Raw genomic sequence first — 16,768 nt, forward strand, 5'->3', positions numbered from 1 at the left:
AGTTAGTATATCTTGAGCCATTATACAATAAACTAATTGAACTTTTGAAAAATTGTTAAGATTAACATATATCGATCTTCAACATCGAAGAGTGACCAGGAACTGGAAAACCAGCTTTCAGCATTCTTTGATCAATTTGTTAACTCACCCCAAAATGCTGATTCTTCGAAGGTCTACGACTCTATGTTCGATCAAGTTGAGAATGAGATTATATCATGTTTTTTTCCTGTTGGAGAGGATGCTTTTTCTTGAGAAAATGACAAGCAGTGTGTTTTCCATATGAAATCTTCTTAATTGAGCTCATTTTGTGTCTTCAAAATTTGTCTTTGCTTGTACTCAACCGGTTTTTCATATTAGATCAAATTTCCACATTCTGTATATTATTTCATGATTGCAGCTGCCATTATTAAAGTACAAAGAACTGAAGAAATTGCTTGATAGAATATCAACAGTACTTCCACTTATAGAAGCGGCTCAGCCTCCAGGCTCTTCAGGAATAGAGGCACTAGGCTCGTTAAACGTTGCAATTGAGAAAGCCATGCAATTTTACGAGTACTGCTCAAGATCCAGTAAACTTTACCTGGTTCGTAATTTTCTCAATAAATAAGAATGAAGGATATGAATTAACGTGAAGTACTTGCTGTATTTCATAAAGTAGTTGTCGTTAAAACAAATTAAAACGAAGATGATAGAAACAAACTCTAGCCATTTGATCTTGAGGATAGCAATTTCTGATCAGTCTGAGCGGTCTAGCAAAAGTTTATAAATACATTATAAGGACAAATGACTCAAGGAGGTTGTCTATGTTGGTAGACTGGAGATGAGAAGGAAAATTGCTGCTGTTAAAGAACAAAACTTATATATCTCTCTTTATTGGAGAAATAAAATAATAAGATTTCGATAATCTGCTTATTCTAATTGATTGTGTAGAGAGGGGTTTGCAAACAGAAATCCTTTGTAAAACCATGTTCTCCATTGTTTCCAACGGGAATTTTGCTGTGCTAAAGCATGTTAATATTGTTGTTCCTGATGACCACTTCAATTAGCTTGCCTCTCTCTCTCTCTCTCTCTCTATATATATATAAATATATATATATATTTATATATTATGTTTCTTTTTAGGTGTTTGCATATCCGTATGTTTGACTGCTTGCTCTCTACCGTCACATCTAGTTGATGTGTCAAACCTGGTGGAAGTAACTAGTCTTTCTTCATCTCCATTCTGTCTTGTTGTTAAGATATCGGTTTTTTGGAGTTATGTCTCAGTCATAGCTGATAAGGCTTGCAAATTACATTCAGGCAGTAAGAGGGAAAGCAATATTAAGGAAGATTGCAATAATCACGCCAACAAAAATGAATCAAGATCAAATCAGCCAAGTCAAAAGAATCACCCACTGAAATGCCCTCATCGCTCTCAATATTTCTACACAAATCAATGAAAAACTGACACCCTCCACCTTCTCTCAATGGAGAGAACAATTTGAAGCTCTCCTTATCGGCTATAATATCCTTGACTAGGTTAATGGAATTTCACAGTGTCCCTCCCTTGTTGGCACCTCATCCACCGAGTTAAATAAAACTCACTGGGTTCGTCAAGATAAATTAATCCTGAGTGTTATTCTGGCTTCTACCTCCACCACCATTACTCCCCTCATTGCCACTGCCAAAACCTCCCGAAACTCAACCATATGTATGCCAGTAAATCTAGAACCCGAGCCATGCAACTCAAGGAAGAACTTACCTTGATTCAGCGAGAAACACGTTCCATCCCTGATTATTTGCATGCGGTGAAAGCCCTTGCCGATGAAATCGTCCTTATAGATCATCCCATCTCTGATGATGATCTTACCCTCTATATTTTAAATGGATTGGGTTCTGATTTCGGGGAAATTGCAGCGCCAATTCGTGCTCGGGAAATCTCCTTAGCCTTTGAATAACTGCATGATATTCTTGTGGTACATGACGGCTACCTACGGTGCTTGGAGATGAAAACCCAGCAACTAGTAGCTTCTACGAACTTTTCTCACCGCAACAAGATGAAGTCTGGTGTTGGTGCTTCTGCTGGGTATCAATCAAAAGGCCCTTATAAGGCCACTGGGCCCTCTCGGTCTCAAGGCCAAAATCGCAACTCTCAAGGCCCGCCCAATCGCAAGTCCTCTAATACACCAAATCAGAGTCGTTATCAACCGAAATGCCAATTTTGTGACCAAATAGGACACACTGCCAAGTATTGTCCCCAACTTCATTCATCTGAATTCACGGTGAACTGTGCAACTACGTCAAAACAACAGGATCATAAGTGGCTTCTTGACTCCGCTGCGTCTCACAATATTACTAGTGACTTGGCGAATTTATCTATTCACTCTGAGTATGATGGCACTGATGAAGTTGTTATTGGTGATGGTCAGGTTTGGCTGTCTCACACATTGGTTGATTGACTCTAAATTACCCAAAACGGACGTTTATTCTTCGTGATACTCTTTGTGTCCCAAACATTTGCAAGAATTTGATTGCTGTTCATCATTTTACATCCCAAAATAATGTTTTTGTTGAGTTTCACCTTTCCTATTTTCTTGTGAAGGATTGGATCACAGGGGTGACCCTACTAAGAGGTGCATGTGAAAGTGGCGTTTACATTTTTCCGAAATCACTGGTGGGCTCCTCTTCCAACATGGTGGCTAACGTGCATGAACAGACCTCGTTTGATGGGTGGCACAAGCGTCTTGGACATCCGTCATTTAAAGTTGTTCAACATCTTGTCAAAAAAATTTAACTTCATGTTATAATAATAAAGTGAACTCTTTGTGTTCATCTTGTTCTATTAATAAAGCTCATCAACAACCTTTTAGGCCCACAAGTTTTCAAAGTTATGCTCCTTTAGACCTTGTTTACACGGATGTGTGGGAACCTGCTCATTGTCTTGGTTTAGATGGCTCTCGTTACTATATGTTTTTCATTGATCATTACACAAAATATATGTGGTTCTATCCCATCAATGCAAAGTCTTGTGTTAAGACCATTTTTCCCCAATTCAAAAATCTTGTTGAGAAACGTTTTCAAGCAAAAATTAAAAGTCTCTATTCTAATAATGGTGGCGAATATATCAGTCTCAAACCTTTTCTCCCTCTCCATGGCATTAGTCACTACACTACTGCCCCTCACACACCTCAACAAAATGGTATCTCTGAATGTCGTCACCGTCACTGTCACCTAGTTGAGACTGGTCTTACCTTACTTCATGATGCCAATCTCCCTCTTTCATATTGGCCCCATGCCTTCCATACTGCCACCTACCTCATAAATCGTTAACCCACTCTTCTTCTTCAATATAGAACACCCTTTGAGGCACTTTTTGGTCAAAAACCGAACTACCTTAAGTTAAAATCCTTTGGGTGTCTCTTTTTCCCTCTTATCAGGCCTTATAACACACACAAACTCCAGCCCAAGTCCAGCCCATGTGTCTTCATTGGGTATTCTATGACCCAAACTGCATACAAATGCCTTGAGCCCGTTACCCAAAAAATATACACCTCTCGGCATGTTATATTTGATGAAGCTCGAACCCTAGCCTCCCTTGGTTCCTCCCAGCCTTCATCGTCCTCTCCGTCTATTCTGCCATCCACCCATGACGTTGTTCCGTTCGTGCCCGCAGTTCCCTCGTTGGCTCCATCTAACGCCGTTCCAGTGGTCTCGGAAACTATCTCCGCCGCGGTCTCATCCCCTCCAGGTAATACCCATACATCCCTTTCTCATGGATTTCTGGATTCTCAAAATTTTTTGGATTCTACATCTATTTTGCCTTTACCTGTGCTTGAATCTTATTGTGAATCTGCTCCCATCATATCATCCCTTTCTCCTTCCCCGGTTTTCAACTCCGAACCCTCCTCTCCACGCCGCACACACTCCATGACCACAAGATTTATGAACAACATCTTCAAACCCATACAACTAAATGTTGTCACCAAACACCCCCTTCCCCCATGTCTTGAACCGACATGTGTGACCCAAGCTTTATCCATGCCTCAGTGGCATGCCGCCATGTCTGAAGAGCTCCCTGCTCTTATGAGACACAGCACTTGGGACTTGGTTTCTCCACCAGTTGGCTTAAATCCCGTGGGTTGTAAGTGGGTCTTTTGGGTTAAGCGAAAGACTGATGGCTCGATAGATCGCTTCAAAACCCGTCTTGTTGCAAAATGGTATAATCAAAGACCCGGGATTGACTATACGGAGACTTTTAGTCCCGTTGTAAAACCAGCTACTATTAGATCTGTTCTTACTGTTGCTGTTATGCAAGGCTGGATTTTAAGACAAATGGATGTTAACAATGCATTTTTGCATGGGGACATTACTGAGGATGTGTATATGAGTCAACCTCCAGGGTTCAAGGATCCTTCCAAACCCAATCATGTGTGCAAATTATGTAAAACAATTTATGGTCTTAATCAAGCCCCTCGGGCATGGTACTTCACTCTCAGGGATGCTCTTCTTTGTCTCGGTTTCCATAACTCCAAGGCTGATTTGTCCCTATTTATTTATCAAAGTAGCTCTATTATATGCTATCTTCTGGTCTATGTAGATGACCTTGTGCTTACGGGAAATGATTCTAGCTTTGTGCACTCTATCATTAAGAAGCTTGGTGCTAGTTCTTCTTTGAAAGATATGGGATCTCTTCACTATTTTCTGAGTGTGGAAGTTATTCTAACCTGTGCAGGTTTGTTTTTGTCCCTACATAAATATATTTGTGACTTGCTATCCAAAGCCAACATGGTTGGTGCTATGGATGTGTCAACCCCTTTATCTACAAGTACTTCTTTAAAACTAGTTGATGGTACAACTTCTTTTGATAGTACTGAATTCAGACGAGTCATTGGGAGTCTTCAATACAATTCACTTACTCGTCCTGATATATCTTTTGCCGTTAACAAGTTGTCTCAATTTATGCACAAGCCCACAATTACACAATGGATAACAGCAAAAAGGTTACTTAGATACTTGAAGCAAACCATCTTTCACGGCATTCAACTCAAAAAGGACACTCCTTGGCATCTCATGACATACTTTGATGCGGATTGGGCTGAAAATGTTGATGATCGGTCCTCTACTTCAGCCTATATCTGTTTTCTTGGTACCAACCCCATCTCTTCGAGTTCAAAGAAACAAAGGGTTGTTGCACGCTCATCTACAGAAGCTGAATACTGCTCATTAGCTAATGCAGCCACGGAAACAATGTGGTTACTAGGCCTCCTCAATGAACTCGGATTTCCCCTCAAAGATCCACCTTCTCTGTTATGTGACAACCTTGGAGCCACTCATATCAGCTTTAATCCAGTTTATTATTCTCGCATGAAGCACATTCAAATCGTTCTTCATTTTGTCTGTGACTTGGTTAAAAAAGGGACTCTCCAGGTCAAACATGTTCACACTCAGGACCAACTTTCTGACTTGCTGACCAAACCATTGTCCAGGCAATGTACTGAACTTCTTCAATCCAAGATTGGCCTTGCCGATGGAAGCCCTCTCTTGCGGGGGTGTATTAAGGAAGATTGCAATAATCATGCCAACAAAAACGAATCAAGATCAAATCAGCTAAGTCAAAAGAATCAAGCTCCAATATAGCATTTTAGCCGTTTCCTTTTATTGTAAATATTTTCATTTAGTGTACATTCATTCTCGCATTACTTTGGTTTCCATACTTTTGTAATTACCAAAAACAGCTCTTGCACTTGTATATATATTTGTTTCAGAAGTCAATAAAAGATTGAGGTAATTTTTCCATTGAAACCGTGTGATATAAATCTTTATAAGCAATAGCCTCAATATGTCAAAGATCAAAGAATTTGTTGGAGGAAAGTTTAGGTCAAATTCAAACCATGGTTCCACATGAGTTGGCTGAAGAGGTTCGTCAATTCAACCCTCCTAACCAAGAAAGAAAAAATGAAGATGGGGGTAGTGGATGCACTAATACAACTTCAAGAGGGCTATAATTAGTTGATAAAGCTATCAGAGTTGTTCCTCAGTTATATAAAGTTTGAAAATATATAAATCTATTTTCCTGGATTATAAAACATGCTAGTTATATTGCTGTAACTGATCCCATAAGCAATTCTCTGGTTTCTGACACTTGTATCCCAAATTGGAAAAATTTAAAGAGGATGTAGTCCCATTCTCGGTTTGCTTGCCTTTGGTCTATTTGTTAATTATTCTTTGCCCCATTCTGGCAACTTCACACAAATCCTTCTTTGCCCCACATTTTAATTCGCAGCAACATTCTGATGGAGGTTTTCATGATCCCAAACACTATGTTTGTTTCAACTTGTCTATATTTATTCCGTAATTTTTTCCTTTTTTTCTACTTAAAAAAGAAAAAAAGGAACTTTTTCTGAGTTCAGTTACTTGGTGATGCCAATGATTAAATCTCATTTACAGATCTCTCACATCATGGATGATCTTACGGGTGCAAATTTTACCCTGAACTCATCTGAAGAAGAGGCTACCAAGGCTGTCAAAAGATTTCTCCTGCAGATTGCTTCTGCATCACACTTAGTGGAAACCTCTGAAATTAAAGCTCTTCAATTGGCAGCTTCAACGCTTGATATCACATCCCCAGATACTATCCGGAGAGAGAAAAAGTCCATCAATAAGAGGCTTGAAGATAAGTACAGTGACCCAACAGAAAAAGATACTTTAAATTTGTAACGCCCCGGTCCCCGAGGGTCCGGAGAGTTAACTCATATAACCTGATAATCAACTCTAACAAGACTAGAGTACTTCCAGATTCAAGAATATATATTTTCCCAAACCTCTAATCAAACGTAAATACTTCAATTAAATAAACCATATAAACTCATCTATCAAATTTTCAATCCAGCAACTCAAATAAAATCAACTATTCTTCATGTCTCAAATAACAAACTAGAAATAATGAAACATTAACATAAGTCTCCATAAACCGTCTAAATCTATTGAAGCAAACTTAAGAAATATAAATAACTTCCAATATCAACACTAATACCACGAGATACCCAACAACCATTCACTGCTAATCTTCTCCATAAACTCTAATACTGATCCTCAGCTGAACCATCAATGACATCTGAAATATTATGGAGATAAAGGGGTGAGTTATCAACAACTCAGTAAGCAGAAATCATATGCTAGCATGTAAATATGAGCATTTACAAAGTAGAGCATGCAGAACAAAATATTTTCCAGAGTTATCATGCAGAACAGAACATATTTTCAAAAGTAACAGAGCGATGGTTTTAAGACAAGTAAAACCTATAGTGCTTTGGCATAACATAAACTGAGTATCATCACCAGATCCAAACAGAGCATCAAACAGAGCAGAGACCATGTTTGACCCCCGTGGTAGGGTTGTGCTAACCTCGGTGGCCAAACCAGGCAGAGACAGAGGTGAAATCTTTCCTTTATTCTTCTCGGAGCCCCGAGTGTGCACACAGGAATGGCCACAATAAAACCACTTTGTTTCCAAAGTGGGTGCACTCAGAGACAGAAAAGTTGGTATCAACCCAAACAGAGCAGAGCATAACATAGCAGAGCAGAGCAAAGCAGAGACAGAGTCAGATACGAAAACCAGTACACCATGCCAAAGGTTTTCAGATGTTATATCAAAATAATACAGAGTATCAAAACAGAATCAGACAGTTTACACACACTGAACACAAAAGCCAGAACATCTTTTCAAATAAATGCACAACTTTTCATATTCTCAATATCGCTCATTTTTCAGATTTCAGAAACCACATGACAGAATTTAGCTCATGTCTACACAATGCATGTCAGAAGATATTTTTCTCTTTTTCGTACAGATTTCATGAGTATACAAATAAACGACCGAGGTTGGTTTTGTTTTTCCCAAGTTCTCATTTCATAACAAAAATATGCAAAGTTTTCAGAAAATCAACATCAGTCTCAATAATTCGTGTAAAGCCTAGTATAGGAACCCCGCTTACTTGACTCCTGCAGCGCATTATCTGTGACTTGAATACAATCTCTATCCATCTCGTCACCTATTCATAAAAATAATATAAACTAAGTATTAAAGTCCAACAACACAAAATTGGTCTTAGACAACTTAAGACCCAATTTCTAGACCATAATTCAACAAGTTTAATCCAACTCAAACAACCAAATAATAATCTGGACAGCCCACACTTCGATCCAAAATATTCTATACTAATCTCAGTATTGTCCAATACAAGCATCAAAACCAATGTCAACTCCGATTATCACTAACTCACACTTATTTCAGCAGTTCATACTCCCAAGCAATCATCAATAATTTAACCAAGACGACTCTACACACTACTCTCTCTCTGTTCACAACTCCACAACAGAAAAAAATATATCTCAACACTTCTAGATGTTAAAAGGCCCCAACAAACCCTTCTAAACATTTCCAAAACACCAAACTAATAATCCAAAAATATATCATCACTTCCTAAAAATACCAATATCCACCATGACCAACGTCAAACTCAAAACACTAATATTTAAACTCGAAACAGCCAACAAATTTCATAGCATAAACGAATCTCACACAAACAACTCCATCATCCAATCCAACCGATCCCCTTACTCCTCGGACTCAGTCCGGCACAACCAATAAATTAACAGTAAATAAGAATTAACGTAGAAATACATTTAAATATCAAAAGTACTTTGGGAAAATACTTACAATGCTATAATATAATTTTTGAAAGATCATGGAGGTGCTAGAAGTGTCAACGCAGCAACAAAACAATGCCAAATGCACTGTGGCCTTGGGTCTCAAAAACTCACTTTTGAACTGGTGTAAACGAAGACCCGAGATTGATAGGGTAGGACTTAGGGATGTCGGTGAAGCTAGTGGTGGTGGTGGTTGGCCGTGGGTGGCGGCGTAATAGGCGGTTGAAGTGCAAAAACACCCAAAACGGAAATATTGATGGTGGGGCTTCACCTGTGACAGATCGGAGGTGGGGTTGGGTCCATTGGGTTGCTTGGAGGTCGATGATGATGTGGTGAAGAGATGGTGGCCGGAGGTGGCGCTACGGCGACGCAAGGAATGCCGCGGCTTTGTGTGGTGCGTGGAGGCTAACGGCGGCGCGGCTGGGGCTGGAAACCGGAGGGGGAGGTCGCCGGTGGGTGGGGGTGCTGGGAAGCCGGGCGGTGCCGACCACCACCAGCGCACGGCGGCGCTGGGGTGAGAAGGAGGATCGGATCGAGAGAGAGAGAGGGGGGTTGTGGCACGCGGGAGAGCCAGGGGAAGAAAGAAGAAAGAAGAAAAAAGAAAAGAAAGGAAAAGAAGAAAAAGAAAAAAGGAAGAAAAGAAAAGATGAAAGAGAAAATGTAGAGAAAGAAATGAGGTCTAATCCTCACATCTTGGATCACAAAAATGATCCAACGGAAACGATTTTTAAAACAGCAATATTATCTCATCTATACTCAACATATCTCAATATTATTTACACATATCTCAAAAAATCTCATATTATCTTATCTTATCTCTAAAAATAAACGAAGCCTAAATATATATATATATATATATAGATGCTACTGTTTTTCATTTTGAGAAGCTAGGTTTAAATTAGTTATTTACATATACAGACATACTTCTAATAATTCCTATCAATATTCATCTCGATCTTCCTGCAATGATGTATACAGTATTTTCAGATACTAAATTTGACCGATTTTGAGCTTGAATGTATGAGTTCTACTATTAATGTTACAAAATTAATTTAATTCAATTTGTTAGTAAAAGAAAATTAATAAATTTTGTAAGGGTATCTAATTTGACGGTACTTAACGAAAAAGGTATAATTAAAAGCAAGCAACTGGTACATATGGTTCAGTATAAGGCACTGAATGGATTCTATTTCCTTGACCCATGAATGGGGGACAATATATAAGAGCATGCTGATCAGCAGAAATCCCAGAATCCTAAAACAGAAAAAAGCATCATTACAAGGCGGTCATCACATCACGCATATCTGCACCCATGTATATAGGGGTGTGCAAAATTTCGAGAATTCCGACTCCGTCTGACCTCCGCTCCGACTCTGACTCCGACGGAGTCGGAGTTGTTGGAATTCGGAGTCGAAATTTGGAGTAGCTCCGAATAGTTATTCGGAGTCGGAGTCGGAGCTACAAGGAGCTCCGACTCCGACTCTGAATTTTTTTTTAAACCCAGCTGTAAAACGACGTCGTTTTACAGCTGGGTTTAAAAAAAAATTATTGAACGACACCGTTCCACTTAATATGGAACGGTGTCGTTTCATATGTCTTCCTTCTTCATACGTCCCCCCTTCTTCTTCCTTCTTCAGTTCTTCTTCCTTTTCCCTTCACTCTCGCGTCTCCCGTCCCAGTGACTGAACCAGTGAACTGTGAAGCCATCCTCATGTCTTGTGTCTTTCTTGCCAGCATGCTGCCGTTCGTCGTTGCTCCTCCGTGCCTCCATTCCTCGTTGCTCCTCTGTTCAGCTTCCACTTATGGTGTGCCCTAAATTTAATTCAAGCACGTCTCTTATGAATTAGAGCCAACAGTTGTGATTCTTGTGAATTGGTTGTATTGAATATTCAATATAGTCCCAACACGGCGCTCAAAACCTTGAATTTTACATTGTATTGCAGACTTGCGCTCGAGTGAGGTGTCGAGCGCACGTTGTATTGAACATTGGCTCGAGCGATATGTCGAGCGGAAGTCGAGCGAACCTCTCTGGAAGAGTTCTACTCGAGCGCCATGTCGAGCGCAGGTCGAGCGAATCTCTCTGGATGGATTCTACTCGAGCGCCACGTCGAGCGCACATCGAGCGAATCTTTCTGGATGGGTTCTGCTCGAGCACCACATCGAGCGCACATCGAGCGAACCTTTCTGGATGGGTTCTGCTCGAGCACCACATCGAGCGCACATCGAGAGCGAACCTCTCTGGATGGTTTCTGCTCTAGCGCACGTCGAGCGCACGTCGAGCGAACCTCTCTGGATGGGTTCTGCTCGAGCGCCACTTCGAGCGCACGTCGAGCGAACCTCTCTGGATGGGTTCCGCTGAGTTGAGCGTACGTCAACCGAACCTCGATGTAATAATACATCGATACAATAATATATTATGATACAATAATACATGTCCTATTGTATAATACAATAGCCTAGTTTATTTTTAAACTAATTTTTTGCTTCTAATTTAATTTTTTCAGCTTCATTGATTATGATATGGATCCTAGACATAATGGAGATGATCGTCCACAAGGGGATATGGCGGATGCCAATGTTACAACTCCTACACCGGTGGGTACTTCCACCCCTAGAGCCACATCTAGGGCAGCTACATCTAGAGCAACTACATCTTGTGCGAGTAGTCGACTCCCACTCCCAGTTGATATAGAGGATGAGGATACGTTCAACGAAGAGGAGGAGATGCCCATTGAGCAAGATCAACCATCACGACCTTCTAAAAAGAGGTCGTGGACATGGGAGCATTTCACCAAAATTCCTGGTGAAATTGCAAACCCAGCAGCAAGATGCCATTACTGTGGATCACTTTGTGGATGCCATTCGAAGAGGCAAGGTACTAGTGTATTAATAGCACATCTAAATGGTTGCCAACGATATAAGATAGCGAAGGGATTGCAAGCCACTGATCAGACCAACCTCAGTTACCAAACTTCTACAACTACTGATGGTACACAGACTAAGAAATTGGTCATCCCTCAATACAGTGAGAAAATGTTGAGGGACATGCTTGCAGAGATGATAATTACTGATGAGATACCATTTACCACAGTCGAGAAAAGAGGCTTTCGAAAGTTTCTAAATTTTGTTGAGCCACGATTTCCCATTTCATCACGGTATACAGTGATGTGAGATTGTATGAAGAGGCATGCGAAGGACAAGGAGGAGATGAGAAAGATGTTTATTACCACTGGTCAGAGAGTGTCTTTTACGACTGACACATGGACTTCCATACAGAACGTATGCTACATGTGTATCACAGCACACTACATTGACAGTGAGTGGATTTTGCATAAAAAAATTATTGGTTTTAAAGAAATTGTGGATCATAAAGGTGCATCCATTGGGGCGAAGATGGATGATTGTTTAAAGGACTGAGGAATTCGAAAAGTGCTGTGTATTACAGTTGACAATGCCAGTGCAAATGAAACAGCAATTGATTGGTTTAAGCGGAACACGACGATGAGAGATGATGTCATTCAGGCCCACGAGTTTATTCACGTTCGATGCTGTGCTCATATCATTAACCTCATAGTTGTTGAGGGATTAAAAGAGGTTCATGATTCCATAACCCGAGTTCACAACATTGTACGATATGTGAGGGGTTCCCTTCAAAAGCTTGCCAAGTTTAATGCAATAGCAGAAGATCTGAAGATTAAATGTTCTAGTATGCTGTGCTTGGACATTCCGACTCGATGGAACTCTACATACACGATGTTGGATGTGGCACAGAAGTACCAAAAAGCATTCGAGCGGATGGAGGTCGAGGATGGGGGCCTGAGGTATGCTTTGTTGGAGCCAGCTGGACAGGGGCTCGGTGCGCCGGACGCACATGATCGAACCAGTGTGAGTTATTTTGTTGAATTTTTAAGAACTTTTTATGAGATAACCATGTGGCTATCTGGATCCAAATATACAACTGCGAACTCATTTTTCAGCGAGCTCTCGGAGCTTCACTTCCACTTGGAAAATAGTTGTATTGACTCTGCTGGATTGTTATCTGCTATGGCTACGAGGATGAAGATCAAATATGATAAATATTAGAGGAATATTGAGAATATAAATAGATTGCTATTTGTGGCTGTGATCCTTGACCCCTGAGTTAAGTTGACCGTTCTAGAATTTTGGGTAAATTTCGTCCTCGGGGCAGTGAAGGCTGCAGAGTTTATTAGATTGCTAAAAAGTGATGTTGATGACTTATATCATCACTACAGTACTAGTGCTCAGCCTTCATCCGCAGTTGGTAGCTCCTCACATTCGAGGCCGACAGGATTGACAGTTTCCTCAGGTGATACTGACCCATCTGTAGGGGTTAGAGGCAATCATATTATACGACAGTATCATCAACTCATGTCAACAAGGAATATTATGCATTGTATATCTGAGGTTGAACGATATTTTATGGAAGCTGTCGAGACACCTAGTGATGTATTTCAGTTATTAACTTGGTGGAAAGTTAATTCCACCAAGTATCCAGTCCTTTCCCGTGTAGCCCGAGATGTGCTATAGCTATTCCTGTCACTACGGTTGCCTCAGAGTCGGCATTTAGCACTGGAGGTCGCGTGTTGAATGCTTATCGGAGTTCATTGTCACCGTCAACCGTGGAGGCCCTCGTTTGCACACAGAATTGGATAAGTGAAACGCCCATTGGACTAGATACCGTTGGCATTGATGCCGAGAGCTATAGGCTTGAATCGGGTAAGTTTATATGCTTTTAAATGATGATTTAATTATTTTTAATATTTCTAACTTCTACTTTTTATGATTTTATAGATCTAATTGTGAACTCTAATATAATTACCGATGATTGAGAGTCTGGAACGGACGCTACTTGAGAGTTGGGATGGAGTTGAGATAACCTCATTTCTTGGTAAGAATCAAATTATTCTTTTACCGTATTCAATTTTTTATTATCAATTTTTTTTCATCTATTGATTGCTACTTTCTATCTTCATTTCAGGCATGATCAATGGAACAAAAAGTATTTGAGTGAAATTCGTGTTTAATTTTTATGTAGTTATATTTCAAGGCTGAGTCATATTGTTATTACGTTATAAATGAGACTGTTATAACTTATGGCTACATCATACATGTTATTTACTTTTTAAACTATTTATATAGTTATATTTATGTAGTTATATCCCGAACAAAGACGTGAGTAAGTACTCTTTATTCTATAATTTCTATTAGTACTTATCCATCCTCTCTCAAACGTTTAGAATTTATTATCCAACTGAAATTAATCGAATTATAGAAATTCGTACCATCATTCTTTTCTATAAAATTTTAAATTTGTGTAATTTTCAACTCATGAGTCATTAGCACTTTTAATGCTAAAGTTTAGGCAGACATAAAACAAATTAAAGATATAATTAAAATTCAGTAATAAAATCAGAACGAATATTTAAATTATTGAAAACTCTTGAATAAACCAAATATTTGTAAATGGTTCACTTTTAAAAAAAATATATATGTTGCTTACTATTTGAAACGAAATTGAACAACAAAATTTAAATAATAATAAAAAAAAGAACAAAATTTCAGAAATTGAGTTCGGAAATTTTGTTCGGAGTCGGAGCTCCGACCTCCGTTCGGAACTCCCTCCGAACTTCAGTCAGAGTTCCGAACTTCAGTCAGAGTTCCGATCGGAGGTCGGAGCTCCGACCTCCGATCGGAATCGGACTCCGACTACGTTCGGAGTCGGAGTCGGAGGGGAAATTCGGCTCTGACTGTTGTTGGAGTCGGAGGTCGAAAATGACAACTCCGACTCCGTCGGAGTCGGAGCCCACCCCTACATGTATACATGAAAATAGACATTTACTGACACAAGGGCGAGGAATAAGATTTGAATTCATACTGATTTACCTCTTTGCCATTGGTCAATAGAGGTCTCATGTTCTGAGTGTGTAGGTATTCTAGATGCATTAGAGTGATATCCACGGCCAGTGTTAAGGCGTGTCGAGAGCATTGCCTCTGAAACTTCTTGTGAACCAAGATCGTTGAGGTTTCCATAATCAAACTTATTGTCCAAATCATCAATGCCATCATCTTCCTTGTCGCCTTCAACCTAGCACTACTTGCAATTCACATCACTAATTAAAGAAATTCTAAACAGGCTCGTTTGTTTTTGTAGATGAGATGAGATGAGATGAGATGGGTTGAAATTAAAGTTAAAAAGTTGAATAAAATATTATTAGAATATATTTTTTAATATTATTTTTGTTTTGAGATTTGAAAAAATTGAATTGTTTATTTTATTTAGTATTGAAAGTTAAAAAAATTGTTATAATTAGATAAGATGTTTTCGAGACGTAAGTGTTCAATAGATATCTAAACAAAAAAAATGCAGAAATAATCTCACCTTTGATGCGCTTGTACCTAGTTTTACACCGAGGACAAGCCTGATTGCCCTCTCTTCTCTCATATTCATAGCAAAGCCTGCACACAGGGAAAGCACACTCGTTGCAGGCAACAAAGAGCTCTCCGTCTATGTAATCTCCACCTCATCCCCACAAATCTGACATATTTTTCCACTAAATTCTTTCACAGACCTAATCTGCAATGACCCAGAAACCAAAAAATCAGTGTGACAGGCACCTGATTACGGGAGGGTGCAGCTTCAGCAAGATAACATAGATAATTAACGGTATTGGAAGTTTAACTTGCCGCTTACCAAATCAAATAACAAAATACAAAAGAGAGAGTTCACTTTGCTGAATCTTATTAAATTAACATGTTCCTGAATTAGACTAAATGCTTCCCAAATAAGATTCATAAGTCCAATTAGACCAAGAACGTCAGCCTCCTTTCCTTAGAAGAATGAACAAGAAACTCACATCCAAGCAATTGATAAATCCAAAAAAAAAAAAAAAAAAAAAATGGAGAACACAAACCCAACGAGCATAAAAATGAAAAGAAAAATCCACACGAAAAAAAAAAAAATTAAAACATCCTTCAGATTCCAAAAAATGGTCCATACCAACGAACAAAAATCCAACAAGCAGATTCACATCCAAAAAAAATAGAGAACAAATACCCAACAAGCAAAAAAATGAAATAAAAATATCCGCACAAAAAGAGAAGAAAAAAACCATTCTTCAAATTCACATCTCACAAAATGAAAAGAAATAGAATCAACAAAAACCATACCCACACAGCACCGACACAAAAACAAAGATGAATCGCGGTGGTTGAGAACCCCATGCGTTTCCTTTGAACTGCGCATCGGTGCAACGGGCCACTCCAATTGGCTCCCAATCCGGTCAACCGCAAGATTGGCGGGTGAGGCTTCTCCCGGTGGTGTGCGTGTCGGACGATGGTCACCGGAGGAGCTTGAAATGGCTACCCTTTTTATTCGACAAAAAACCTAAAAAAAACAAAAAAAACCAAACGAAACCACCGAAGACGAAAGGCTGGCGGGGAGAGGGAGGAGAGGAAGAGGAAGAAGGTGCCGAAGCTCCCCTTCCCCCCAGCTGGATTCGAAACAGCGAGTTTCTAGAGAGAGAGGGTCTGGTTTCTATCGAGAGAGGCTATGGTTTCTATCAAGAGAGGCTATGGTTTAATCGAGAAAGAGACTATCAAACGGAACCTTAATGAAAATTACTGTAACTCCGTTAAGACAAGAATTTCCGTTTGATAGCCACATATATAATAGTAATAGATATAAATATATATATATATATATATATATATATATATACACACACACACTAGTAAGGGCACAACGTGCACTGCATGTGCCCAGTTGACGTTTGCCCAGTTGAGAAAATTAAAAAAAAAAAAATGGTACTAAATGATAAATGAGAAGGTACATAAGAAAATTCAAAAAATTTTAAATAGAGGTCATAAATTTACGAACACGTATTTATTTAGAAGCAAAGAGGAGAAGACTATAGTCCAATTGATAAATCCAAACTCATATCTAGCGTTATTTCTTTATCACACCTAAAGGCCAAAAGAAATTAATTTCTTTTTTAAAAAATGATAGTAATTTTTATAAAGTGTGCTGGTATCATGTATAGCAAAAAAAAAAAAAAAAAAG

General features: G+C 39.3%; 1 protein-coding gene across 1 annotated transcript; it reads left to right on the top strand.

The window, feature by feature from the left end:
* Positions 1–324: 324 nt before the first annotated feature.
* Positions 325–6,696, top strand: LOC121239689 (U-box domain-containing protein 5-like). The gene is made up of 4 exons (XM_041136977.1): positions 325–583; positions 1,300–1,312; positions 5,803–5,897; positions 6,427–6,696. The coding sequence occupies exons 1-4, from the start codon at positions 539–541 to the stop codon at positions 6,694–6,696; spliced, it is 423 nt and encodes a 140-aa protein (XP_040992911.1). The 5' UTR covers positions 325–538.
* The last annotated feature ends 10,072 nt before the right edge of the window (positions 6,697–16,768 follow it).

Source organism: Juglans microcarpa x Juglans regia, chromosome 1D, assembly GCF_004785595.1.
Source record: "Juglans microcarpa x Juglans regia isolate MS1-56 chromosome 1D, Jm3101_v1.0, whole genome shotgun sequence".
Taxonomy (NCBI): Eukaryota; Viridiplantae; Streptophyta; class Magnoliopsida; order Fagales; family Juglandaceae; genus Juglans; species Juglans microcarpa x Juglans regia.

Coding starts and splice junctions, on each gene's coding strand:
- LOC121239689 (XM_041136977.1), top strand. CDS start 539: ATGCAATTTTACGAGTACTGCTCAAGATCCAGTAAACTTTACCTG. Junction 5,898..6,426: donor CACATGAGTTGGCTGAAGAG/GTTCGTCAATTC, acceptor TCTCATTTACAG/ATCTCTCACATCATGGATGA.